The sequence below is a fragment of the Melanaphis sacchari genome, unplaced genomic scaffold, assembly GCF_002803265.2.
Source record: "Melanaphis sacchari strain LSU unplaced genomic scaffold, SCAv2.0 Contig261_pilon_pilon, whole genome shotgun sequence".
NCBI classification, from domain to species: Eukaryota; Metazoa; Arthropoda; class Insecta; order Hemiptera; family Aphididae; genus Melanaphis; species Melanaphis sacchari.
The window spans coordinates 1,019,592-1,042,529 of NW_020271135.1; the positions used below are offsets into that span (position 1 = coordinate 1,019,592).

Here is a 22,938-nt window from a genome sequence, read left to right on the forward strand (position 1 = left end):
GTATTAGACAAAACTGTTAATTAACCTATACAGTATGTATTTATACTAATCTACGTAAATTTGGGATATAACTAAATTGTAATGTTTTATGAATTATGAAATATGAAATAAGGAAACATTGTCAAAAATACTAGGATATAAATTACAGGTACTACCTTATTATAATTACTTATATTATTAACAAAAATAACAATTATTAAACAGTAGGTAATACAAATATAAGTAAGTAGGCACTACTATTTACCAACAATAAGTAATTTATTATTCAACTAGAATACTGAACGACTGAACAGAATATCATAATATTATTTTGTTGTTTACTAAGTGATAACGTTTGTTTACCAAGAGTATTCTTTGCATATGGCGGCGTGTTTCACTGATAACAAGAAGACGGCTATCTAGTATTAGTATATATCTGTGGTAGAAATAGTCTCCCCAGGGAGGTGGGAGTAGTTACCTTCATTGTCTGTTATTATAACTATGTGTAAGTTATCACAAATTTGAGATAATATCCTTATGAGTACGCGATATAACAACATGCGGTAACTGAGACAAACAAGTTTTTATTCGGCTTTACTGATACATTTTTTCAACTGTCTATAAATAAAAAATAAAATAATATTACGATATTTTTGATTTATTATTATTGTCGTGTTATAATTCAAAATGTACAACTTTAAAATATCATAAAATATAATATAAACGTTTCAAATTAATCAAGAAGTTGCGTTAAATGTTTATTGATGGATACTTTCTAAAATATTGTTAACAATTTTTTATTTTTCTTAATTTTTTAAGATATTTGTTTTCCTAACAAAACTATAAATCTTGTGAAGTTGATAAAACACCTTTTTTATACATTTTTTCCAAAATAAAAGTGTATATTCTCGGAGTTTACCATGTATACGAAATGTTTTTGTTATTAATTTAAATATAATAATTTAAGAGCTTCGTGAACCACTATATTTATAATATAAACAACAAAACGGTAGATATAAACAAGAAATTCGATTTAATTACAAACCTTCGTCATATTGATTATAATCATGCAAAATGACGTGCTTTACGTGATATTATGATGGGTAAATATTAAATGCATTATTTCACTTTTTTATATGAACAAAATTTGAATTCTAAGTAAGCACTATTTTATCTGGCGTATTTACAATAATTTTAAAATTTCAGTTATGTTATGTTTTCTAGGCATCAAAATCGAACTTCTGTGCAAATCAGTAATATATGTTTGGTAAAAATAACGAAAACACATTACAAACATCGATATTTTTAACGATTAAGTCGAATTAGTTGTGCAACGTTATGATTTTGTAATATTTGTGTTTCAAAACACAACTTTTTTAATCAAAAATATCATGGCTTTGTAAATCATTCGCACAACGTCATCTAAAACCAATGCAGTGAGTAAAAGAGCGTAGATAAAAATAATACCACGAGTGGAATTGGGATTTGCGCCATAACCTCTCGTAAATACTGCAGCAATAGCACTCGTCAAATCGTAAAATACATGAAGAAAAAATTATTTCCTGAAAATATACGTGATATTACGATTTATTATAATATTTTTGTGCATTGTCACAATAGCATAACTCTAAAAAACATTATGTGCGCGCTGCGTAAAATCCTTTATCCTTCGTATTATTCCATCCTGGCTGCAAATATTGTCAGTCGTAACTCATAATCTAGAGACGTATCGCATTGTACTTCAAGCCCTAAAAACGTGGAGAATTATAATAATATGAAGTACATACATGCATTATACGCGTATGTCATATGCAATCGTAAGCCTTAGTAGAGATATATTAAAAATATAGACTTGGACCATGAAAATAAAAATGAACAACGTATGAATACATATCGTAACTAAAACGGGATTTTTTCTTCAACCATAATATAATAAGTTTTTAATATACCGTTCGTCTAAAATAAAATATCAATTATAGGAAGTTGTATATTATAATAACTAATAAGCGCTGTATTACAATTGTATAATATTAATTATAATAGTTAAATACAAATATTTAAAATTTACTCAAAAAAATCAGTATTTATTAAATTTTAATATTGTTTATGAGTTTATGACATTATAAAATTGTTACTTTTAAAACCATTTGTTGATACTCTAAAAAAAATATCAACGATCGATTTTAATACTATAAACTATTTCTCAAGATTTGTAATTTATCTAGACAAGACAAAAATATACATTTATAATAACTCGCGTGTCACGCACTTCTTAATTTTTTTTTTAATCATTACGTTATTTTCTTCGCGTTTTCTTTGGACCTTCAGAGAAGAGTTTCATGTGTCTAGTGTCTACCACACGATTTTTCTCGAAACGAAAGGTCGAACGGCGGGCATTTTGTCTCCGGCACCAAAAATTACAGGATTTCATTATTTATTTTTATTCTATTTTTATAATAAGGACATTATACTGTATACATAAAAGAACATTGCATAATGAAGGAAACCAGATCCAATTATTTTCGCTGCGCGACCTCGCCCGCGATAGCGTCCCCCTTGATTGTCCCGTATCTGCGGGTTCCAAATGAATCTGCAGACAAACAGTACAAACGCGAAACGTTAATAAAATAAATTGTACGACGGCAACAATAAAAAAAGAAAATAAAAAAAAAAAAAAAAGGGATTTTGGAGACGACAATAATATTGCTGCAGTCGAGCAAATACGGTTTGTTCTTTCATTGATCATAGACCGAGCAAACTAATTCGAATTCCCTCGACAATGAATTTTTTTTCTCTCCATCCGCGTTCTTTGATAAAAAATGAAACATTTTTTTTCTTGTTTTATTGTTGAAAAGAAAGGTTTTTTACGTGCTGCTGCATGTCATACTAACATAATATTAGTAATATTATTATACGTTGCATACCGTCGTTTTAGAATTTTGTGTCGCACGCACTACACGTCGGTTGGAAAATTAATTAACTCATGTTGTTAAGATATATAGATGTATGTATTTGTGCGCGTGCCGCGTGTCTATGTGTGTGTATTCATAAAAAAGTTTGGACAAATTAAATTAACAAAACACGTTAGTGTAGTAATGTTATTATTAATACTGCATGTCGTGAGTTTGTGTAAATACCATATTTTAGGTCTAAATGTATTTTGACAAATTCCACTTGGTAAGTAATTTAAATGTAGGATTGTAAGAAAAAGAACACCTAAAATAATCGTGTCAACAAAAAATTATATCTACACAGATATGTTTCACGAGTATTTTACTTTATCTCCTCCCAAATTAAAAAAAAACATATAAGATATTCAAATAATAATATTATATATCATTACTATTATTATTGGTTATTATCTCTAGTGGATGTAATGTCAGAATGTCAGAAACTTGACTTATATTGAGGCCCTAAGAAGGTTTCATTGAAATTATGTGTAGCGATAAAGATCGCATCAATTTATGGGAGATTCAACGTGAATACAAATTCGATGAATTTGTCTTGACAAAAATGTTTGAAGAAACACAATTGAAATCCCTACGATCAAATTTGTCACGTCTACAAACATAAATATGCATTTATTGAATACACTTGGAAACAAAATTAGTGATATTATTGTGAGCATTTTTGATATTATACAATATAATATTATTGATATGACGTGTCGTGCAATCTTTTATATAGGAATAATATTTAATTATCTTTTGAATATAATATTTATCGTTTCCGATGTCGATAAACTACAACAGCTGTTCACTAAATTTAATAGAAATTTACGACGGAATACCTGGGGTGATTTTAACTAATAGTTTTTAAGTCAACATTAGATCGTTTTTATGACCTATAAAAATATTTTGTACTTAATAATATTTAATCAAATAAAGTAAAAGCACAATAAAATGAAAACCTCTTTCAATTTACAACGATGATACACATATGTACTTCTGGCGGTTAAAGTCGTCTGCATAATAACTATTGTGTACGCCGATGAAACAATAAACTTTTTCGTTAGTTATTGCTCAAAGTTAGAAAACGGGATGTTTAGTTTGCCTCGCAAAACTACGAGTAGGCAATCATGGATAGACGATAACGAAGGCGAGAGCGCGTGAAACACTTAAAGAAATTAGTCGAATGGCCTGGAGGCAATACGCTTATTTTTAGTCGAAAACGTTTACACTCCACCACTGTCGTGTGGTATACTACAAGCCACTGGTACGCGCAATTTTATGTATGATAATATATATATCATAAAGTATGATTTCCCCCGGGACCAGCAGCCTTACACTATTACGCAGGATTAACCGGCTGAATACTCATACCCGTTCTGATAATATCGGATTAACTCGTGTGTATAGTAGTCAGCTGGCGGATTAATCGCCTCGACCCTCGGTGGTTATTAAATCGTTGATATTTCCGTCGACGTGACGTTTGGCGTTGGTTCGCTGCGAAGACGTCATCCACTCCGACTGACAGGTCGGAGGAGATTCCCACTGGACAATATAGTTGGTGCCTCCCCCCTCCCGTTCACTAGAGAAACGATATCGGCGTCGTTGTAAATCCGTTTGTAAATTATCTTGGTCAAATTATACGATACGGACATTGAATAAATGGTATTTTATTCAAGTCCTTGTTTTTTGAATAGTGGCAAACGAATGCAGAACTTTTTTTTTTTTTATTAGAACATTTTACAATCTACGCTACAATAAAGCATAATAAGCAAATTTGATCATACATACACGTGAGGAGGGAGGCCATCCAGTGATAGAACCCAACGTTAATTTAATTATTTATTAATTATTGACTATTAATATAAATTAAATTAAAATCAAATGGTATGAACCATCAATCATTTAATTTAATAAATCACGACACCAATTTCTCTTCAGACGGTGTGGGGGATTACTAGGAAGTGAGTTGGAAGCAAGTTCAGCGATTAAAGGGATAGAGTGACATTGTAATTTAGAGTGAAATTTTTTATAATGTTTTGTGGCTAATTGATTTACAGTTTCTATTTGGAAGTCATTTTGGAGTGTGGAATTTGATACGTACCAAGGTGCGGAAGAGATAATTCGGAGAGTGATACATTGGAAGGCTGGAGGGTACGTATTTGAGATGGTTTAGCGCATCCCCAGATTTGGATAGCATAAGCCCAGATAGGCCATAATAAGGATTTGTAGATGATTATTTTTGTGTGGAAGGGTAATTTTGATTTCAGAATTGGACGAAGTAAGTGGAGTCGACTATTGAGAATTTTTCTTTTTGACTTGATACAGAACTAAAGACATAATGTGATGTTTTCTATAGTATGTGACACACGTGTAGTAATCCGGCAGTTTTTGCTTTTGAACTATCAACTCTCGACTCTTCAATGGTTTCGTCAACGACGAAAAATTAAAAAAAAAAAAAACATTGAGTAGGTATGCGTACATTGTGTATATATATATACGTATATACAATATACATTGTTAATCATCAACCACTTTGCGGGTTATATTTTCATCGTCCCTGAAGTAGTCATTAAATTAATTTGTTTTTATAGATAACGGAACTATAGTAAATAATAATAAGGGTGAAAACAAGTACTCTTGTTAAAACAATACCCCCTTGTGTGATGTATGCATGCAGTAACGTGAAAATGTCTCGTGTTTCCTCCTCGAATTGTCCGCACCACCGTTGCGCGTTTTCCCGTTAGTACAACGCACCACAATCACACGCGTACGAACAAGCCTATACATAATTCATTTTAATAATAATATATGATATGACACAACAAGTGCGTACACAATATTAATAATTATACACACTCAACGTGGCGTTAATATAAATAATATATTTCTCTATTCGCACCGCCTACGACAACTGATATTGTGTTATATGGAATACGTAGGGGTATTAACAAAAATAAAGTTCTGTTTTAAACATTAAAAAAAAAAAAATAATAAAAAATATTTTTAGAAACATGGTTAAAATTTAACAATTTTCTAAAATATCGAAAAACATTTTAATGGATCATACATATATGCATACAGTGTATGATAAATTATAATAAATTAGATTTATAATAATATGTTGCATCATAATTCAAATAAATCTAAAAAGTTTTGCATCAGAAAATAGTGCATATAGATTTAATTTTTAAAATCATTACATTTTAGAAATCTTTATAAATTTACCAAAACTTACACATCTAAAATTTAACAACGTTTATAATATTGTTATTTTGATGAGTAATATGGAAATGTATAATAAAATGTATATAATATCTGCATTGCGGTGTAAAATAATTGGGAATAGAAAGTTTATATACGAAACAAAGCAGTTAGAAACATATATAAACATTTAGTCCTAGAATTTCTACACAGCGTTAAAATTAAAATATTTCATTGTCTGTAAATTCACAAAACTAATTTAGTACCCATTACTATTTAGAATTACATATATAAAGTAAGTACTGTTATTAGTTTAATACTTGTAGTTATTAATTTTATGTTTGTGTCGTGAAAGAATAATTTTAAAATATAAATCAATATAATATTAATAGTATATATATACATTATTTTTTTAAATTTTAAACCAAAATATGATTTTAATAAAATGTTCCTAGCGTTACGAAAATGCTACAATACGAAACGTGTAATTACAAACTAGTGATTACCTAAAATACAATAACCATCTATTTTTAAAGTATTTTCAATCATTTTCTTTGGTCTGTTTTAATTCAGAGTTTTTATTTAAATGTACATATTTTTAAACATTTGTTGGACACATATTTATTTTTTCTACGATTTCTACGATATAGGAATATCATTGATAAAAATTAGAATTTAAATTCATGTGTAAAATTCAACTATTAAACAGCTAATAAGTAATAACAAAAACAAATTAATTTAATCGTTATTTCAACGCCTTATAATAACGATTAAAAACATAAATTATTTTATATTTGTGTAAAGTAAAATGATTTTATATACTTATATATGAGTTAACCCTACGGAACCCTCACAGAAAATAATGCTTTTATTAATATGAACTCAAATTCACAAGTGATTGATGACTGTGGTTCGTCATTCAAAGTTGTAGAATAATATACGTACAACAAATGTCACGCATCAGATCCTTAATATGACTAACTTTTATTCGATTTTTATTTAACACTTCACCCGTCCATCATTTATATTATATATAAATACACATTACGTAATGCATATTATGATTAAAACGTGTTTTTGTGACCTTGAACAAAAGTTCTCATTCAACATTTTTATATCTTGCACGATAATAAAATATTTCAAGGAAAACATATTTCTAATATTAAAAACGCATAGGTACTTGGAAAATATTTAAAAATATCTTTTAATTTCAAGTTTATTTGATAAACATTTTGAAAGAAAAGTATTCGTTTGTTTTTTATAATTTTGATTTTATTTTAAATAATAAATACCTACTAAAAACAAATTTCCAATTATACTTTTTTAAAAAATTTTAAAGGAATTTATCGATTTATATTGTTAAATTGTTAAAACTTAAACTTTATCCAATGATTTTAAGATATATTATATCATTATATTTTAAAAGTATTTAAATTCCATACACAATAATATCCGGTGTCATGTAAAATCACAAAATATGTTATAAATTTACAATATAAATATTTCGAATGTTGATGATAAAATAAAACAAAAAATTATATCAATTATTTAGCCAATTATCAATACACTTAAATTGTATTTTTTATAGCCAGTAATATTAATATTATAATTTGGATTAAGTATAATATTAATTTGTACATGAGATCAATGGCAGATCTAGGATTTTTTATGGTGGTTGCTATTTTGTTAATAATAATAGTCTTAAATTACTTGTTATGTACAATTTGTGCGTGGTCGCCGACCGGTGTTTGCTACTCCGCGGTGAGGGGCGCGTGTTCTGGTAGCCTGTACCAAAAATTTGCCACTCGGCGAATTAATAGTAATTTTTAATAAAAATACGCGGAACGGTGGGTGCTTCATCTTTCAAGCACCCCCTCCCCCTCTCTAAATCTACCACTGCATGAGATATTATGTAACGAAGATTTATTGTGCATTGATCTGACTAGAAACATAATTTTTTACCATATTATACTTTTAACGGCCATCCAGTCCTTTCGAATTACCAAGAAGCACAGTGTTATTCAGATTTAACGCAGATACGACATAGATTCAATTTTATCTTTATTACACTATGACGAGTTTGAGTTGAAATAATGACAGGACTTTGCAAAACAATATCGCAACTACTGGTAATAACCGCGGAATTGTATTATTATGCACTTGCGGTGGGCGTCATATTGTGAGAAACACCGATTATGGGTCGTAAACAGTATTTTGAATATAGTCATATAGTCGATCCCGATTATCAAGCTTAAACGTGTACGTATCAATACGATCGATAGTTGGAATTTGACAATATCATGTTTTAAACTTTCGGTAAAAGATATAATGTATATGGATTAAACGGTAAACGTATTTACCCTTAATGACACTTTTAAAAAGTTTATCCTAAAATTTCGAAAACTTCTTTTTATTTTGTTCAGTAGACTGTTTGATTCAATCTCGAGAGAGCTTAATAAGAGTTGAAAAATACATCTCAGTTGGAGTATTATATACAGTCATAATAATAGTACTTTTGACATTATTAAAATATATTTATATCAATTTAATACCCGTTGGACGTGTTTGAAGGAGATTTTCGCGCGATCTCGAGTGCAATCTTGGCCATTGGCAACGGTTTTAATTTAAAGTATTTTAAGATCACTCAACAGAGATGATAAAGTGTACATTTTTGATTTCTGAGGGGCGACTAATAAATGCTAAATTGACTGACAACAAAGATAGAAGGGATGCTGTAATCATCTCTGAGACTGTGCTATATAGATACCTCACGTAATTTATCTTTTTATTTTCGGTTGAGAATTATGAGTTGAAGTATTTAGATTTTTTTGTAAAGTTAATAGGTTAAAATCAATTATATTACTTTTTATTATAATAAAGTGCTAGATTTTATATAATATTATTAATCATTTTATATGTTTTTGAATTTTTGTAAAGAAATATGATTAATTTTATAATTAAAAAACAACCATGATCTACAATCTTATTAAAATACAAAACTTGTTTTTATTCAATATTACTGACTGTATTAGTTTATACATTTACAGTCAATAAAATAATATTTACAGATCTTCATTAGATTTTACATTATATTTAAAAAAAAAAAACTGATAGATACCTATTTAAAAACTCTAAATATGATATTTTATGCATTTTGATTTAGATAAACAAAATCATTCAAAGTACAAATGTGTTCTTTTTAATTCAGTCTAAGCAATGTTTTTGCACTAAAACATAACAATATTTTAATGTACATATATTCTAGTCTAAGACTTCGTATTATCATAACAATTTTCGGCATTAAGGTGATAGAAAAAATAATAATGTATAAACCGAATTTTGATGACATCAGAAATCAAATTTAACGGGGAATTCAGTCAATATAAAATAACATTAATAAATCATAATATACACTATAACATGATATGTCAGTCAATCAATAAAACATTCAGTTATATAAAAATAGCTTTCAAATATAATATGTGGTTATTTGATTTTTACTTGATTACTCTGATATTTAATATTATTTTTGGTACCCAATATAATATTTTTTATAAATAAAAATTAAAAACAATTATTTTTAAATTACATTGATGTTAAACGAAAAATGTAATTTATGCCTCGAGTAACATTAGTTATGTCTATGTATAAGAGACACAATTACCAAAACAAATATATTATACATTCTCATTTATCAGCTCTGTTCAAATTATTATTTATTATTAAAATTATATGAAGCAGTTAGTTTAACATTCACCATCATACTATCAAACTAAAATATATATTTATTAAGAGTTATCCTTTAAATACACAGTAATGTACCAATTTACTAAATAAAAACCACTTTAAAAAGTATTCCAATTCACAACTACAGAAAACTTCCATGATAAATAGGAATATTTTATAAATAATAGGAAGCTCCCTAATTATATTACATATGTTGCATAAATTCCTAGTGGAATTTGTACATAATTAAAAGTAAAAAGTTAGCAAATTAATTATGCATATTCAATGTTTTGAATATATTGTTTTAAATTACTTTTTAAACTGTTTTATACATATATTATGATACTAAAAATGTTTTATTTAATCAAATTAAGTATCCATTAACAATGTAAAACATAATATTGAAGTCATGCTCATAAAAAATTTGGTGACAATCACAAAATAAAATTGATGAATATTGATAAGTATTGATTTAAATTTCACTTGAAATCATAGCTGTATAAAATGTATCCATACATGCCTAAATACAATTTTATTGGAACTCATAAACTATAAATCATATGGATGTAATCCTTACGCGAAAACTTAAATCATTGATTATTTATAATATATTTGCCTTACACTGCCCGTTCACTGATTAAAACTAGATACTATTATAATACACAATTTAATAAGCGATATTGGTAAAAACAATGTGTTACTCACCTCTTCGTCATGGTCGAATGCATTGAACACGTCGTATGGTAGACAAGATAGCAGGTCGATAACAAACCACGACCGGAGGTAGTTCATTCGAATAACTTTCGGATCGGACACGACCTCGCCGCCGGGCCCGACGAACGTGGTATGGAAGTTGAGCACGATGTCGATGAAGAATATCACGTCGACAATGGAGTCGACCACCAACAGAGACACGTCCTCGCTGGTCTTGTTCTTGAACGCCACGTTGTACGGCACCATGATGGCCGTGTAGAACGTCAGGCATAGTATAACCCAGTCCCAGATCGCCTTGAACGCGCAGTAGTGCAGCAGGATGTGCGGCGGCGTCTTCGGCGCCTCTTGCCTGTACTGGGGCATTACGTCCGCGTTCAGGCTCATCATCTGCACAAGACCAAAGTATACACACACGCACGCACAGACACCCCGCAGGCTTTGTCAAGAGCCGCGTGTGTCCGGGAGGAGATGACCGCAGTATCAGAGTTTTTACCCCCTCCCCCTCCACAAAAGCACCCCGCAACACCAACCACGACAATAGTCAATTTACAAAAAAACAATCCCCTTCCGGTTTCCAATAACTGTATTGATACGCAGAAAACAATGAAGTATAACAAAATGTCATTGAATTTTATTATTATACTTACTAACAGTGCGAGATCACGGTTATTATATCATTAAAATTGTTTTATTTACCAATAATCAAATTTTGAGTTTTTAGGTGAAATACCAAAAGTTCGTAAACAAATATATTACGTTTCGTTAACAGACTTAAAGTACTACCTGGGGATACGCACTAATATAAATTCAGTTTTTTTTTTTTATTATTTATTTATTTCATTTGATTGTAAATATCATATTTAATATCAAAATTGATAAAATTTAATTCGAGTTCATCTTTGTTTAGTGTAGGTTGTAGTCTGTGGATAATGATGTTATAATGTTAACCATTTTACCTTTAAAAAACATATTTGGTTTTTTGTCTTTTTGGTTTTCAGTATATTTTATTCACCATTCTATAATAATGAGTTGGACTTAATTTGCTGTCATCAATAGAGATGAAACGAAAAATTCTTATTTTTTTTCTTTTACTTTGCTCGTTAAGCTTTTATATTTTTGTTAATCAGCTTGCTTTGATTCGTAACGGCGGTGTAATTTTTCCGAGTTACACATAACGTTTCAAATATATTGGTTTTCGACTTATTATTCGCAGCTACGTGAAGTTTCAAAAAGGTCATTCTTCAAAGGTTTTTCGTGATCGTCACGTTCACGTCATAAAAAAAAAAAAGTCTCGTGTGTGTTTAAATAATATAGAATGTGCTCTGTTGAAAGAAAGAGAGACAAAATCGAACACTGAATGGATAATAACGACCAATATAATTCGATCAGCAATAATGTTATATATTATTGTAGTTTTTTTTTTTGTTTTTTTGCGCACATAGAGATTTATGAGATTGAGTATATAATAATATCCTTAAAAGAAGAAAAAGCAAATTGATATCGAAGCGTCAAACTCAGCTGCAAATGAAACGTCTGCAATATATAACAATATATACGAATTTACATTTGTTGTGATAAAATACGATTGTGATTGTTCTTCATTTTTTTTTTTTTTTTTTTGGTTTAATTCATAAACACGACACTTGATTATTAAACTGTATTTTTGAGTAATGTGCAAATGTTTTTTAATGATTACGATTAAATTAATTGGATACTTTGAATACCGACAACATTTTTTTTCTATACAATATTTTAGTTATTTAATATTTTGATGGTCAAATCATGAATTTTTTTGTTCTCTATAATTTAATGTATCCCAATAATTATTCATATTAATCAATTAACTATTAAGAGGACGTAGTTAATGAATAAAATATTTTTTTATAAACTTTGATAAAATGAAAAAAAAAATGTATACATATTTTTGTTGAAAATTAATATGCATTTTTTTACTGACTGGTTGTCTTTGAGAATTGTTATTCATATACAATAATTTATAAGTGAGTTTAAATTTAGCACATCTATTACAGTGACCTATTCATTATTAAGTTACATGACATTCTCTATACATCAGAGCAATACGCTGATATATTTATAAATTTGTAAACTTAAACATATGTTGATGTTTTTTATTTTTTAAAAGCTAAAATAAGTAAAACTTTTTTAAGGCTTTTTTTTTAGAGCACATACCTAAGCTTCATAATTTTTGACTTAAAATACGAAACCCAGTTATAATATAATATTATTATTATTATACTAGAATGAGGTAATTGCACAGAAATACGCGAAATCGATATCATTATAATAGGAAGGTAATATTATTATAATTTATAACGTATTTACGTTATTCGGTAGGCAACTAACTCACGTAATATTTCTTAATTAATAAGCTGTAGCGTGTTATATGTTAAAGGTAACGTAAAATCGATAGGCAAATTGTGGTATTGGACCTGATAAAACTAAAGAAAACCGGACATTTATTCTATAAATTTTCGTTTTGAAAAACATTTTGATTCGTTAAAATGTCCATTATTTCGAGAAATGTAATTTTTAATATTTTAAACTATTTGATTAGCGATTAAATTAAAAACAAATAAATAAATTGAGTAAAAGAATACCTGTTTTAGGTTTATTTTAATTTAAGTTAAAAAAAAATATATTGAAATATTTGGTTTAGTTAAAATAATACACTAAAATGTCTAAATTTTTTAATTAATCAAAATCCGTTTTAAAAATCGAAACCTCGTTGTAAACAGTTTCTATCAAACTTGTCAAACCAGCATCAGTTTTAATTATTTCAAGCGTCTCAAAAACAGAGATCGACATATTATATGATTTAATACGTAATACCATGTGCTATCACGAGGGAAAGTGTATTGTCATGTGCCACCGATAAACCATTAAATCAACCTGATGGAGATTGGTCTTCCAGGTCTTCCTCTTTCTCACATACGCAGAATAATGTTGATTTTGTCACTTGTTAAAATTTTGTAAAATAAAGTTTGATTGATCACCTTTCTTTATGAGTGGACAGTAGTCGGCCAATTAGGCAAGTGCATATCTAAATATTTTATCGAAGTAAACTATTTTCAATGAACTTTCAATAAATGAAAATCTGTTTTAAAAATTAAAGTGTGTTACCAAAAATTAATTTACAGTTTTGTCAATCATTGAAGTCTAAACATGGCTTCATTGTTTGATTACTATAAAGATGTCTTAAAAAAAAAAAAAAAAAAACATGGTTTGGTTCTCTTAACGTAGCACTATTCCCTCAAAACATTTTAATGAGATTGAACTGAGTTTTATTAATTATGAAAAATGTATTATATAACGAGTAGTATCAATGACATTTTTATAAAACTTGATAAAACGACACAATACTTTAACTATCGATGCAACGTACAGTTTGAGTAATGAAAAGGGATATGCTAATTCCAACATGTGCAGTTTATAACTTTTTAATTTAACCATTTAAAAACATGCTAAATCCGATAATTTTAATTGTTAATTTTACTCATATTTTTGTTCTATACAGTTGATTAAGATTTTACATTAATTTCAAAGTAGAAAATGAAAATTGTAGTTTCCACTTCAAATGTTTTACAAAATAATCTAAAAAGGTATTTCTATAAAGTTTAAATGTACACGTGTAAGAATTGTTAATTTATATATTCTTAAAATAATTTTATTTTTATTTCTATCATTATTTTTGTATTCTACTTTTAGACTGAGTTTTCCAAAAATGCGCCGTAGTAATGCTATTGGTATAATTGAAAGTATAACTTCAAACTGACTTAATAGAAACAGATTCAAATAATATTTTAATCTTACTAGATTCCAAGTAGAATAATTGTTATATTTTAAATTATAAACCAACCAATATATTACTATGTATCTTTTGTTTTGATAGTCAGTTAGTTACGAAAATAACTATTTTCAATCAATAATAAATATTAAATGTACTAATATAATTAATTGCAAAATCAACGTAACATTTAGAAGAAAAAAAATTCAAAACAGCTTATGAATGTCCATCCCCCATAAAATAATATAGTATACCAATCGGGACTTTCGATTACTATAATTCAGAAATCCATACTGTGCTATACCTAATACTTGATGATCTAATTTTCAAATAAACAAAAATCAAATACAACGAAATTAATTACTGATTTTTAAAAACAACTGGAACTATACGACTTTGTTGGATATAGCACGACACCATTCGGGGAGACTTATCGCATTTTCTTTGTGCAGCGTTTTCTACAGTACTATATACGGTCAATCGCCTTTCTCCGTGTCCGGATATAAAAGCCGTTTCTGCTGGTCACGGTGCGGGGATTCAACAATAGACGATGTGATAATTAATGATCATCGAGTGTGAACACCTCTCTGCTATACATTTATTCGATACACACCAAATAGCAATAATGATCACAACAAGACGTTTATCGGGTTCCTGCGTGAAAAAAATAAGTGGCACAATCCACCGCCACAGCAGGGAAATTCCAAATGAACAGGTCTGGAAAATCGTGGTTGTGACGTTGACTTTCGTTGATATATAGTACGTTGATTGGCCATGTAGTTTAACGATAATTACCTCATAATATAATATTATAAGGATTATTATAGACAACCGTCATAGTACATTGTGTTTAAAAACAACTATATAGTAGATCAGTATGGAAAATATAAATATCCGTAGTGTTTTATATCCTTCAATTATAAAATAAGTTGCGTGTTCAAATCATGTTGTCATTCAGTTGAGGGAAGATATGTCGCTGAATTTTGTGGAAGAGTTTTAATAGTCATTACAATATTACGTTCTACAACTTATCAAACTCTAGGGAAATCAATGAAAAAAAAATATTTGACATTTATATAATTCAAATCAACAATTAACTTTTAATTATTAGACATCATTTTATTTCGGAAACAAAATATAATCTGTAGTAAATTTCATATTATAATTATATCATAATATATTGTCATGAACATTTATTTAGTTTGAATCATATAATATAATCCAATAATAATCTTCAATCAATGTCTCAGCGAAATATTATTTTAATTAAATGTAAACGAGATGATTGAGGATGAGTGTAAGAAAATATTTAATGTCCCATTAAAATTTAAAAAAAAATCATTGATTTAATTGATTAGTCGATACATAAAACGAGAAAAACTTTAAGACTTTAGGTATTTGGCGTCTTAAACCTATATAATTATTGATGTATACAAAGTCGAATCTTTAGTGATAGATTTTGAAATTATATTGTTGTATAAAAGCAGTCACTTTCGGGGGTAATTTAAAATAAATTAATAAGTTTTTGTGTCATTATTAATACAACAGAGTAAAAAAAAAGTTATCTTTAGATTTATAATTAGACAAGTTAATTTTGAATTATATAAAACGCCGATAACAATAATTAACTGTATTTTATAAGGTACAAAAATGTTTCTTTTGCAAAACGAGAATGAAAAGAAAAACATCATGATTTTTAATTTCCTATTTAAAGAGTCTTTTGTTTTACCTTGGCAATAATTATCTTTAAATTCTATAGCTTAAATATAGTTTTTTTGTTTCTAAACGGACGATCAAATTTCAAAGCATTACGCCAAAATTATAAGATTTTATGATTTATGAGTTTTTTGCTAAGTTGACAACAGTTATTATTTATAATCGCGTCCAGCTCACTAAACACACAATTTCAACATTTTAATAATAATATAACATTGCTATTAACTTTTCTCGTTTCTCTAAATTGTTATTGTTTTAGAAAGCTTATCTCTGTCGGAGTTGACATTGTATTGTTATTCAAAAATAAATAAACTACAACTAACATTGGTATAACAAAAAGTTGCATTGTTGATATTTGATGAAATTCTTACGGTTTTCTTTGTTTTATATATTTATGTATAATATAATGCTAAACAAAATGTAATATCAAAACCTGTCACGTTATTAATAAAGTTTTTTGTGTTAGCTTTTGTTATAACTATTACCTATTATTATTTTTTTAAATAAAATATTAATTTAATTGAAATAATAATGAAATATTAAATAAGATATTTTGATTTAACGTGACTAGAAGATAAAAACACAATAATTCGATATTTGTTACAAAAATCGTTTTCGTCACGTTGTTTCATATTATAAGCATTCTTCTTGTATAATACAGTATACTTTACAGTAGATTAATTTATGTGATACTTAATATAAATATCAGTGGTGCAAACGAACAGGGATTTTTTAAAACATTTAACATTTTATGACTATAAACATGTGTGTCTCTTTTACAATATTTTACGAATAAAATCCCAGTAAGTTGAAATACATTTGGAGAATGAGATGTTTAGATATAGGATAGATAGAGAAATCTGATAAATTTAAGTTACTATTATAATGTAATCATTTTTGTTTAGATTTATATTTAAACTAGAGGTATGTATTCAATATATATATACATTTTTTTTAAATAATTAAGTTTAAAAACTCAAGTTATTGTACAGTTAGACAATCGAATTTGTAATTTGATTTTGTTATACTCTAAGTAAAACATGTTGCATATATTCGTATAATATTACACATGCGATAGTCTTGATGAAAAGTACCTATGCGGATCATATAGCAGTCGTCTCCTCCACCGTGCGTTGTGTTTACCCTACCAACTTTCCCCATCCAACACTCAACGACAGGTCGTTTGAATATGGACTACATTGCGCATATACATAAATACACATGTAATAAGTCTTAATATCAGTGGCATAGATATAAGAAGATAGTAAGAGCAAGGCTGTATCCAGAAATTTTTTTCGAAGGGAGTCCAAAATCTGAATAATGTATATTTACTGAATTTAGATTTTGAAATTTCGCTAAAAATAAAGTATACAATTAAAGCAATGTTAAAAAATTAATATAGTAGTACATATAATATATCAAATAATATATCGTACATTTGGGAATTTAAAGACAAAATTAAACAATACATTTTTGTTATTTTGTCTACTCATTATAACGAATTTCATGAAACGATTCAACGAGTTTGTCACTGTCTGGCGGACGACGGTATATAATAATAATAAAAATTTTTATTTACACAAATATAATATTGTTTTTATAGATCGTCATCGACCGTTAAGATATTAAACAGCATAGATAATTGCCGTTAATGATCAAAAATATTCTATTATTATACGCTATAATAATATTTTCAAATAGTATGATAAAAAAAAAAAAAAAAACAGTCAATAGTTAATTTAATAAATTGTAATTTTAACTATTTAAGTTGGTATTAAAAATAAATAATAATTTTGTACATTTTTAAATTATTCAAGAAATTTCGAGAAAGGGTTTTTGGACTCCTCGAACTCACCCTCCGATACGATCTTGAGTAAGAGGGGGAAGTAGCGGAAGTAGATACGTATAAAGTATAAACGTTAAAATAAAAACACACCTTATTACATAACCATGCCACTGATTTAAACATGTAAATCAGGGACTGGTAACTTATGATTTTTTTGGTTTCAGTACCTAAATATTTAATTAAATGGTTCTGATTCTTATTCTGATTTTAAATTATATAAATTAAAGATTCTAGTTATTTGAAAATTTTTTCATTTTGGTACTGGTTCTCAATTGTTTTTATATCCAGTCCCTGAATTAAAAATATATCAACGTGCGACAACGTTGATGATTGTACATGAATAGGTAATGATAAAGATAAAATAAATGGTTAAATTTCGTAATACTCACGTGCGCTAAATGGGACTGGACATGTCTGGTGGAGTCCTTGATGGAAACGGGGTGCGACGAGAACTGCGACACCAGTGTCTTGCTCCTGGTCACGGATCGGGCCAGCTTGGCAAACTTGCTCAGGCCTGCTAACAGATCTCCTGGTGTTGGGCAAGGCAATGGAAAAACGAAAACAAACGGAAAAAACACACTCAACATGCACGTCGACAATTTAAAAATATAAACAAAGGACAAACGTAAACAAAAAAACCATAAGCAAGACATTAATAACAAATAATACAAGTAGTAATAATAATGATATGACATGAGTACCTATAATAATGATATAACATATAACTAAACCGGTTTTAATAACCGTAATAATAATAATCATTATCAATGATTAGTCGATAATTTTTTATTTAAAAACACAGAATCTCGCTTAGTAGTTCTACAATCACCTTAAAGTTTGACGGGCTGCATAGCATTTGCGTCATCAAAATTAATAAACTATCTAGGTTGTAAATTTAAAAACACATAATATAAACTATACAGTATACACCATACTAACATACTACCTATTCATTTTTTACGACAATAATGTATTTAAGTTATTATGATTATATTTTGTGTGTGCTTTTTGTGAAAATATTACTATAGGGAGCACAAATTTTTATAACTATTATTTTCTTTTTAAATACATAATATATTGAGATACAAAAAATACCTAACCTAGCTAGGTATGAATATCGATAGATATGGAGACCCAACTAGGTATGTTAAACACTGAGACGCAAACTATTTATAATCTTTTCTAAACCTGATATATTCAACTTGCTACAATATCGGGTACAAATAGTATGAACAATTTGAAGATAATTTAGGAATATATTTGATTTTCGATTTTAAAATCATTATTGTTATTGTTGCTACCTGGGAATTCCAATGATCCTATTTACACTATATTATTTACAATAACATAATACGTGATGGTTTGCAAATATATTGTCTCGGGTAGAAAATATGTGTTCATACAGTTTACTATTTAAATGCACGTTATTTTATTTTAACTTTGATAATCGGTTGATTTTTTAATCAAATAATCGATTCTACCTATTTTGAACGCCAAAAAAATAACATTGTAACTTGCAAGGGGTATTATATAATTATCAGACAACATCGATGTTTATTACGTGTGTAGAATTTAAATATAGGACATATATATATATCTAAATATAAAATAACTTTATGTGGAAAAAATAGTATCTATGATATGTGAGTAAATTTTGTATTTGGTTTTCGTTTTTGTTTATATGGATAATCGTGGTGAATCACCCGAAATGGATTTTCGGCCGGAAAACACCTTCCACACAATTGTTAGCTTCGACACGGCGTCTAACATTTTTACGCTCTGTTTCGAAATCGATATTTCAATTTAATATATAGAAAGTCACTTTTTTTTTTAATTTTAATCTTTTTGTATCTAACAAGAAACGAACATTTCAAAATATTCTGACACCTGTCCCGAAACAACTGTATAACTATACTTAAATAATATTTGTGTATCGATTTTACACAACTACGGTAGATTTCAGAAGTGGATCTAATAGCAATGGTTAAATTTAAAACTATTTATTAATATTAAATAGTTGTTTTCCTGATTTCAATGAAAGTATTAAGCGTTGAAATAAAAAAAAAAAAAATGATAATTATAGAAATGTAAAAAACAAAACAAAAAAAAAACTGTCAAATGATAACACAAGAGAATATTTATATTTTTAATTTTGACGGACAATATACTAATCTATTTAGACAGATTATAATCGTCAATATAGAAAGAAATACGAGAAAGTTTCTAATCAACTTTTTGTTTTTAAACTTTCTATAATTGTTGAACATTTAAACGGACTTAACCGCATCGTAGCAAAGCCGTTTTAACATCAAATCATAGACAAATTACGTTTATTGGCGATCGATGTCGAGCGTACGTGAGCTTACGATATTCCGGGTCGTATCGAATCATAAGTTCAGACACACACGTATGCGCACGCACACGCGAATGTGTATTACCATAAAGGTTTCGAATTTTCGATGAAAAGTGTATACGTAGACGTCGTAGACCAATGTCATCGGTTTTTCGCTTGCTTCGCAATATAAGTTACGACAACACATCATCGAGTTTATATATAAATGGTTGCAGTATACGTGCACACAATAACCGCCAATAATATGGGCAAAACGACGTAGAAACTGTTCAATAGGCGCGTATAGCAATATATACGCGGCGCGAACGACTACGTGCCAAACATATATGGTCGCAGTGACGAGTTACAACAAAATTCACAGCTGCGCCTACAGAGTGTATTCCAGTTTCCACATAAAATTTTAAAATCATCTCGTTTAATTCAGTGGAATCATAAGACTTTCTAAATTACGAAAATCGTTTTTCCTTGATACCCATATTTTACGCTACATTTGAGATTTTCACGTTCTACTACGTCCATCGCAACATTTAAATGGCAATAAATATGAGTACTTACCTATTAATATTATTAAAGCTTTAATGATAGTGGTTAAAAGTAGCCGTCTCATACAAAAAACGAGCAGTATAATTAGTCAGTGAAGAATTAATATATCGTGACTATAGCGAGTCAAAAAAGCCAATTATTCGGGAGATACATAAATATAAATAGGTAAAACATATCGTTTCAAAATTCCAAGTCGAAATTACTGATATTAATTGCGTGAAGTTTCTATTAAAACATGGATAACTTATTTATGTATTACTCAATAGTATAGCGATGCTTGATATTCCCGCCATGGAATTATTTTTAAGTTTATATCAACTTCGGAAATAATAGACTATAAGTTTTTTTTTTTTTTTTTTAATGTTGAAGTCTAAAAATATAAATTTCAAAATCTTTGAATTTTTTTGGAGACGCGTTGTTTTTAATAAGTAATTTATGTACATACACACACACACACACACTTACACACCCAATAATAATATTCTCTGGGATGAGTTGTCATAGTATGTGAGCGAAGTTAATTTATAGCCCATATGAAAATATGCCGTATCACAGAAACAACACGGACTATGGGAGTAACACTCGATCTTATTAACAAATACACATATTGTCATCGATTAGATATGTCACTTACAATATTATTAATATATTTTATTACCAAATTCATCTTATTATGTTTAATTTGGTTTAAAAAGACATTTATTTTTTTAATTTATTTATTTGAAGAATTTTTTTGAATTTAAAAAAATAAATGTATACCATATTTAAACATTTAAAAAATAAGATTTTGATAAGTTTACGTCAAAGTTTGTCTTTAATAACTAAAAAGACAAGACAGGAAAACTATTTTTATGATCCATATTATCGACCACAATACCTCGTAATCATATTTTTGATAAGTTGCGTTTAAATGAAAAAAAAAGTTTTTTTTGATATGAATCAAGATGTTTCGAATTCTCTGAAAACATTTTTATTGAATTTTTTCAACGGGGTTTTAATAAACATTAAAAAAAAAAATATTAGGAGTATATTGTACGTGTACTGTGCATTCAGTTAAAAATCAAGTATTCAAAAAACGCAAATTTAATACTAGTTTCAATTACAGTTTCATAAGGTCAGTTATGACGTCTACAAGAAAACCTTAAAACGCCTTATGTAACGATCAATCAACAAAATAACAGTCGGTTAGGTTTCGGTGATATTTTCAAGTGAAAAAGAAAGAATGATTCCGACATTACAATTTTTAATTATACGTATAATATTGTTATTATTGTTGTTTCACATTACTCTAAGGTTAATATTTATTTCATATTTTTAAACAATATCGATTTTTTATTGTATATTTCTCATATATTAATATCTAGTTAATAAAATAATAATATAATAAAATATTTTATGATTTGTTTTTTTTAAATTAAACAACGTATTTTTTCGATTAAATCGTGATTAAGATTAATTATGCGTTCACCCGAGTAGGAAATTAATAAAATAGAGTAGGTCAACGTGTTATATTGTTATTAGTGAACTATATAATTATGTAATATATAAACGAATAACAAAAAAAAAAAAAATGTAACTTGTAAGATCATTCCATGGATAACGATTTCTAATTAAATGTCGGTCTAACACTTTAACCCAATTTTAATAGTATAATATATATGTTATCGTCGACTGAAAAATCTAGTAAGCAAAAGTCAATAACGTATCATCCCATAATAATATACTATTGTATTTATTTTTAATAAAATATTTTATTAAGGTATTTTATTAAGCATCATAAAGCTTTTTCAACGTAAAAAATCCGAAAACAAAAGATCACAATGGGTTGTTTTCTAATACTAATATAACATTTATATAGGTTTTAAATATTGTGTATACCGTCGTTATGCTGATACTATTTTAATTATTATCGTAATAAAATTGTTGTCCAACTCGACGTTTGCGCAAATAATATTACGGGCATTTATGATTATAATAAACATAGACGTCCAAAAGGCGTTCATCCCAATAACTCGACAGGACGAACACCTATAAGTCCGCTCGATAACGTAGTGCGCACTGAACATTACGATTTTTTCATTGTTTTCGTGGTAAATCCATTTCA

General features: G+C 28.0%; 1 protein-coding gene across 1 annotated transcript in view; it reads right to left on the bottom strand.

Annotated features, from left to right (window-relative positions):
- Positions 1-22,938, bottom strand: part of LOC112595203 (potassium voltage-gated channel protein eag) — a 203,580-nt gene that overhangs the window by 8,348 nt on the left and 172,294 nt on the right. Inside the window, 2 exon segments of the mRNA XM_025340329.1 lie at positions 10,563-10,958; positions 18,328-18,467. Of these exon segments, the coding sequence (XP_025196114.1) occupies positions 10,563-10,958; positions 18,328-18,467 (536 nt within the window).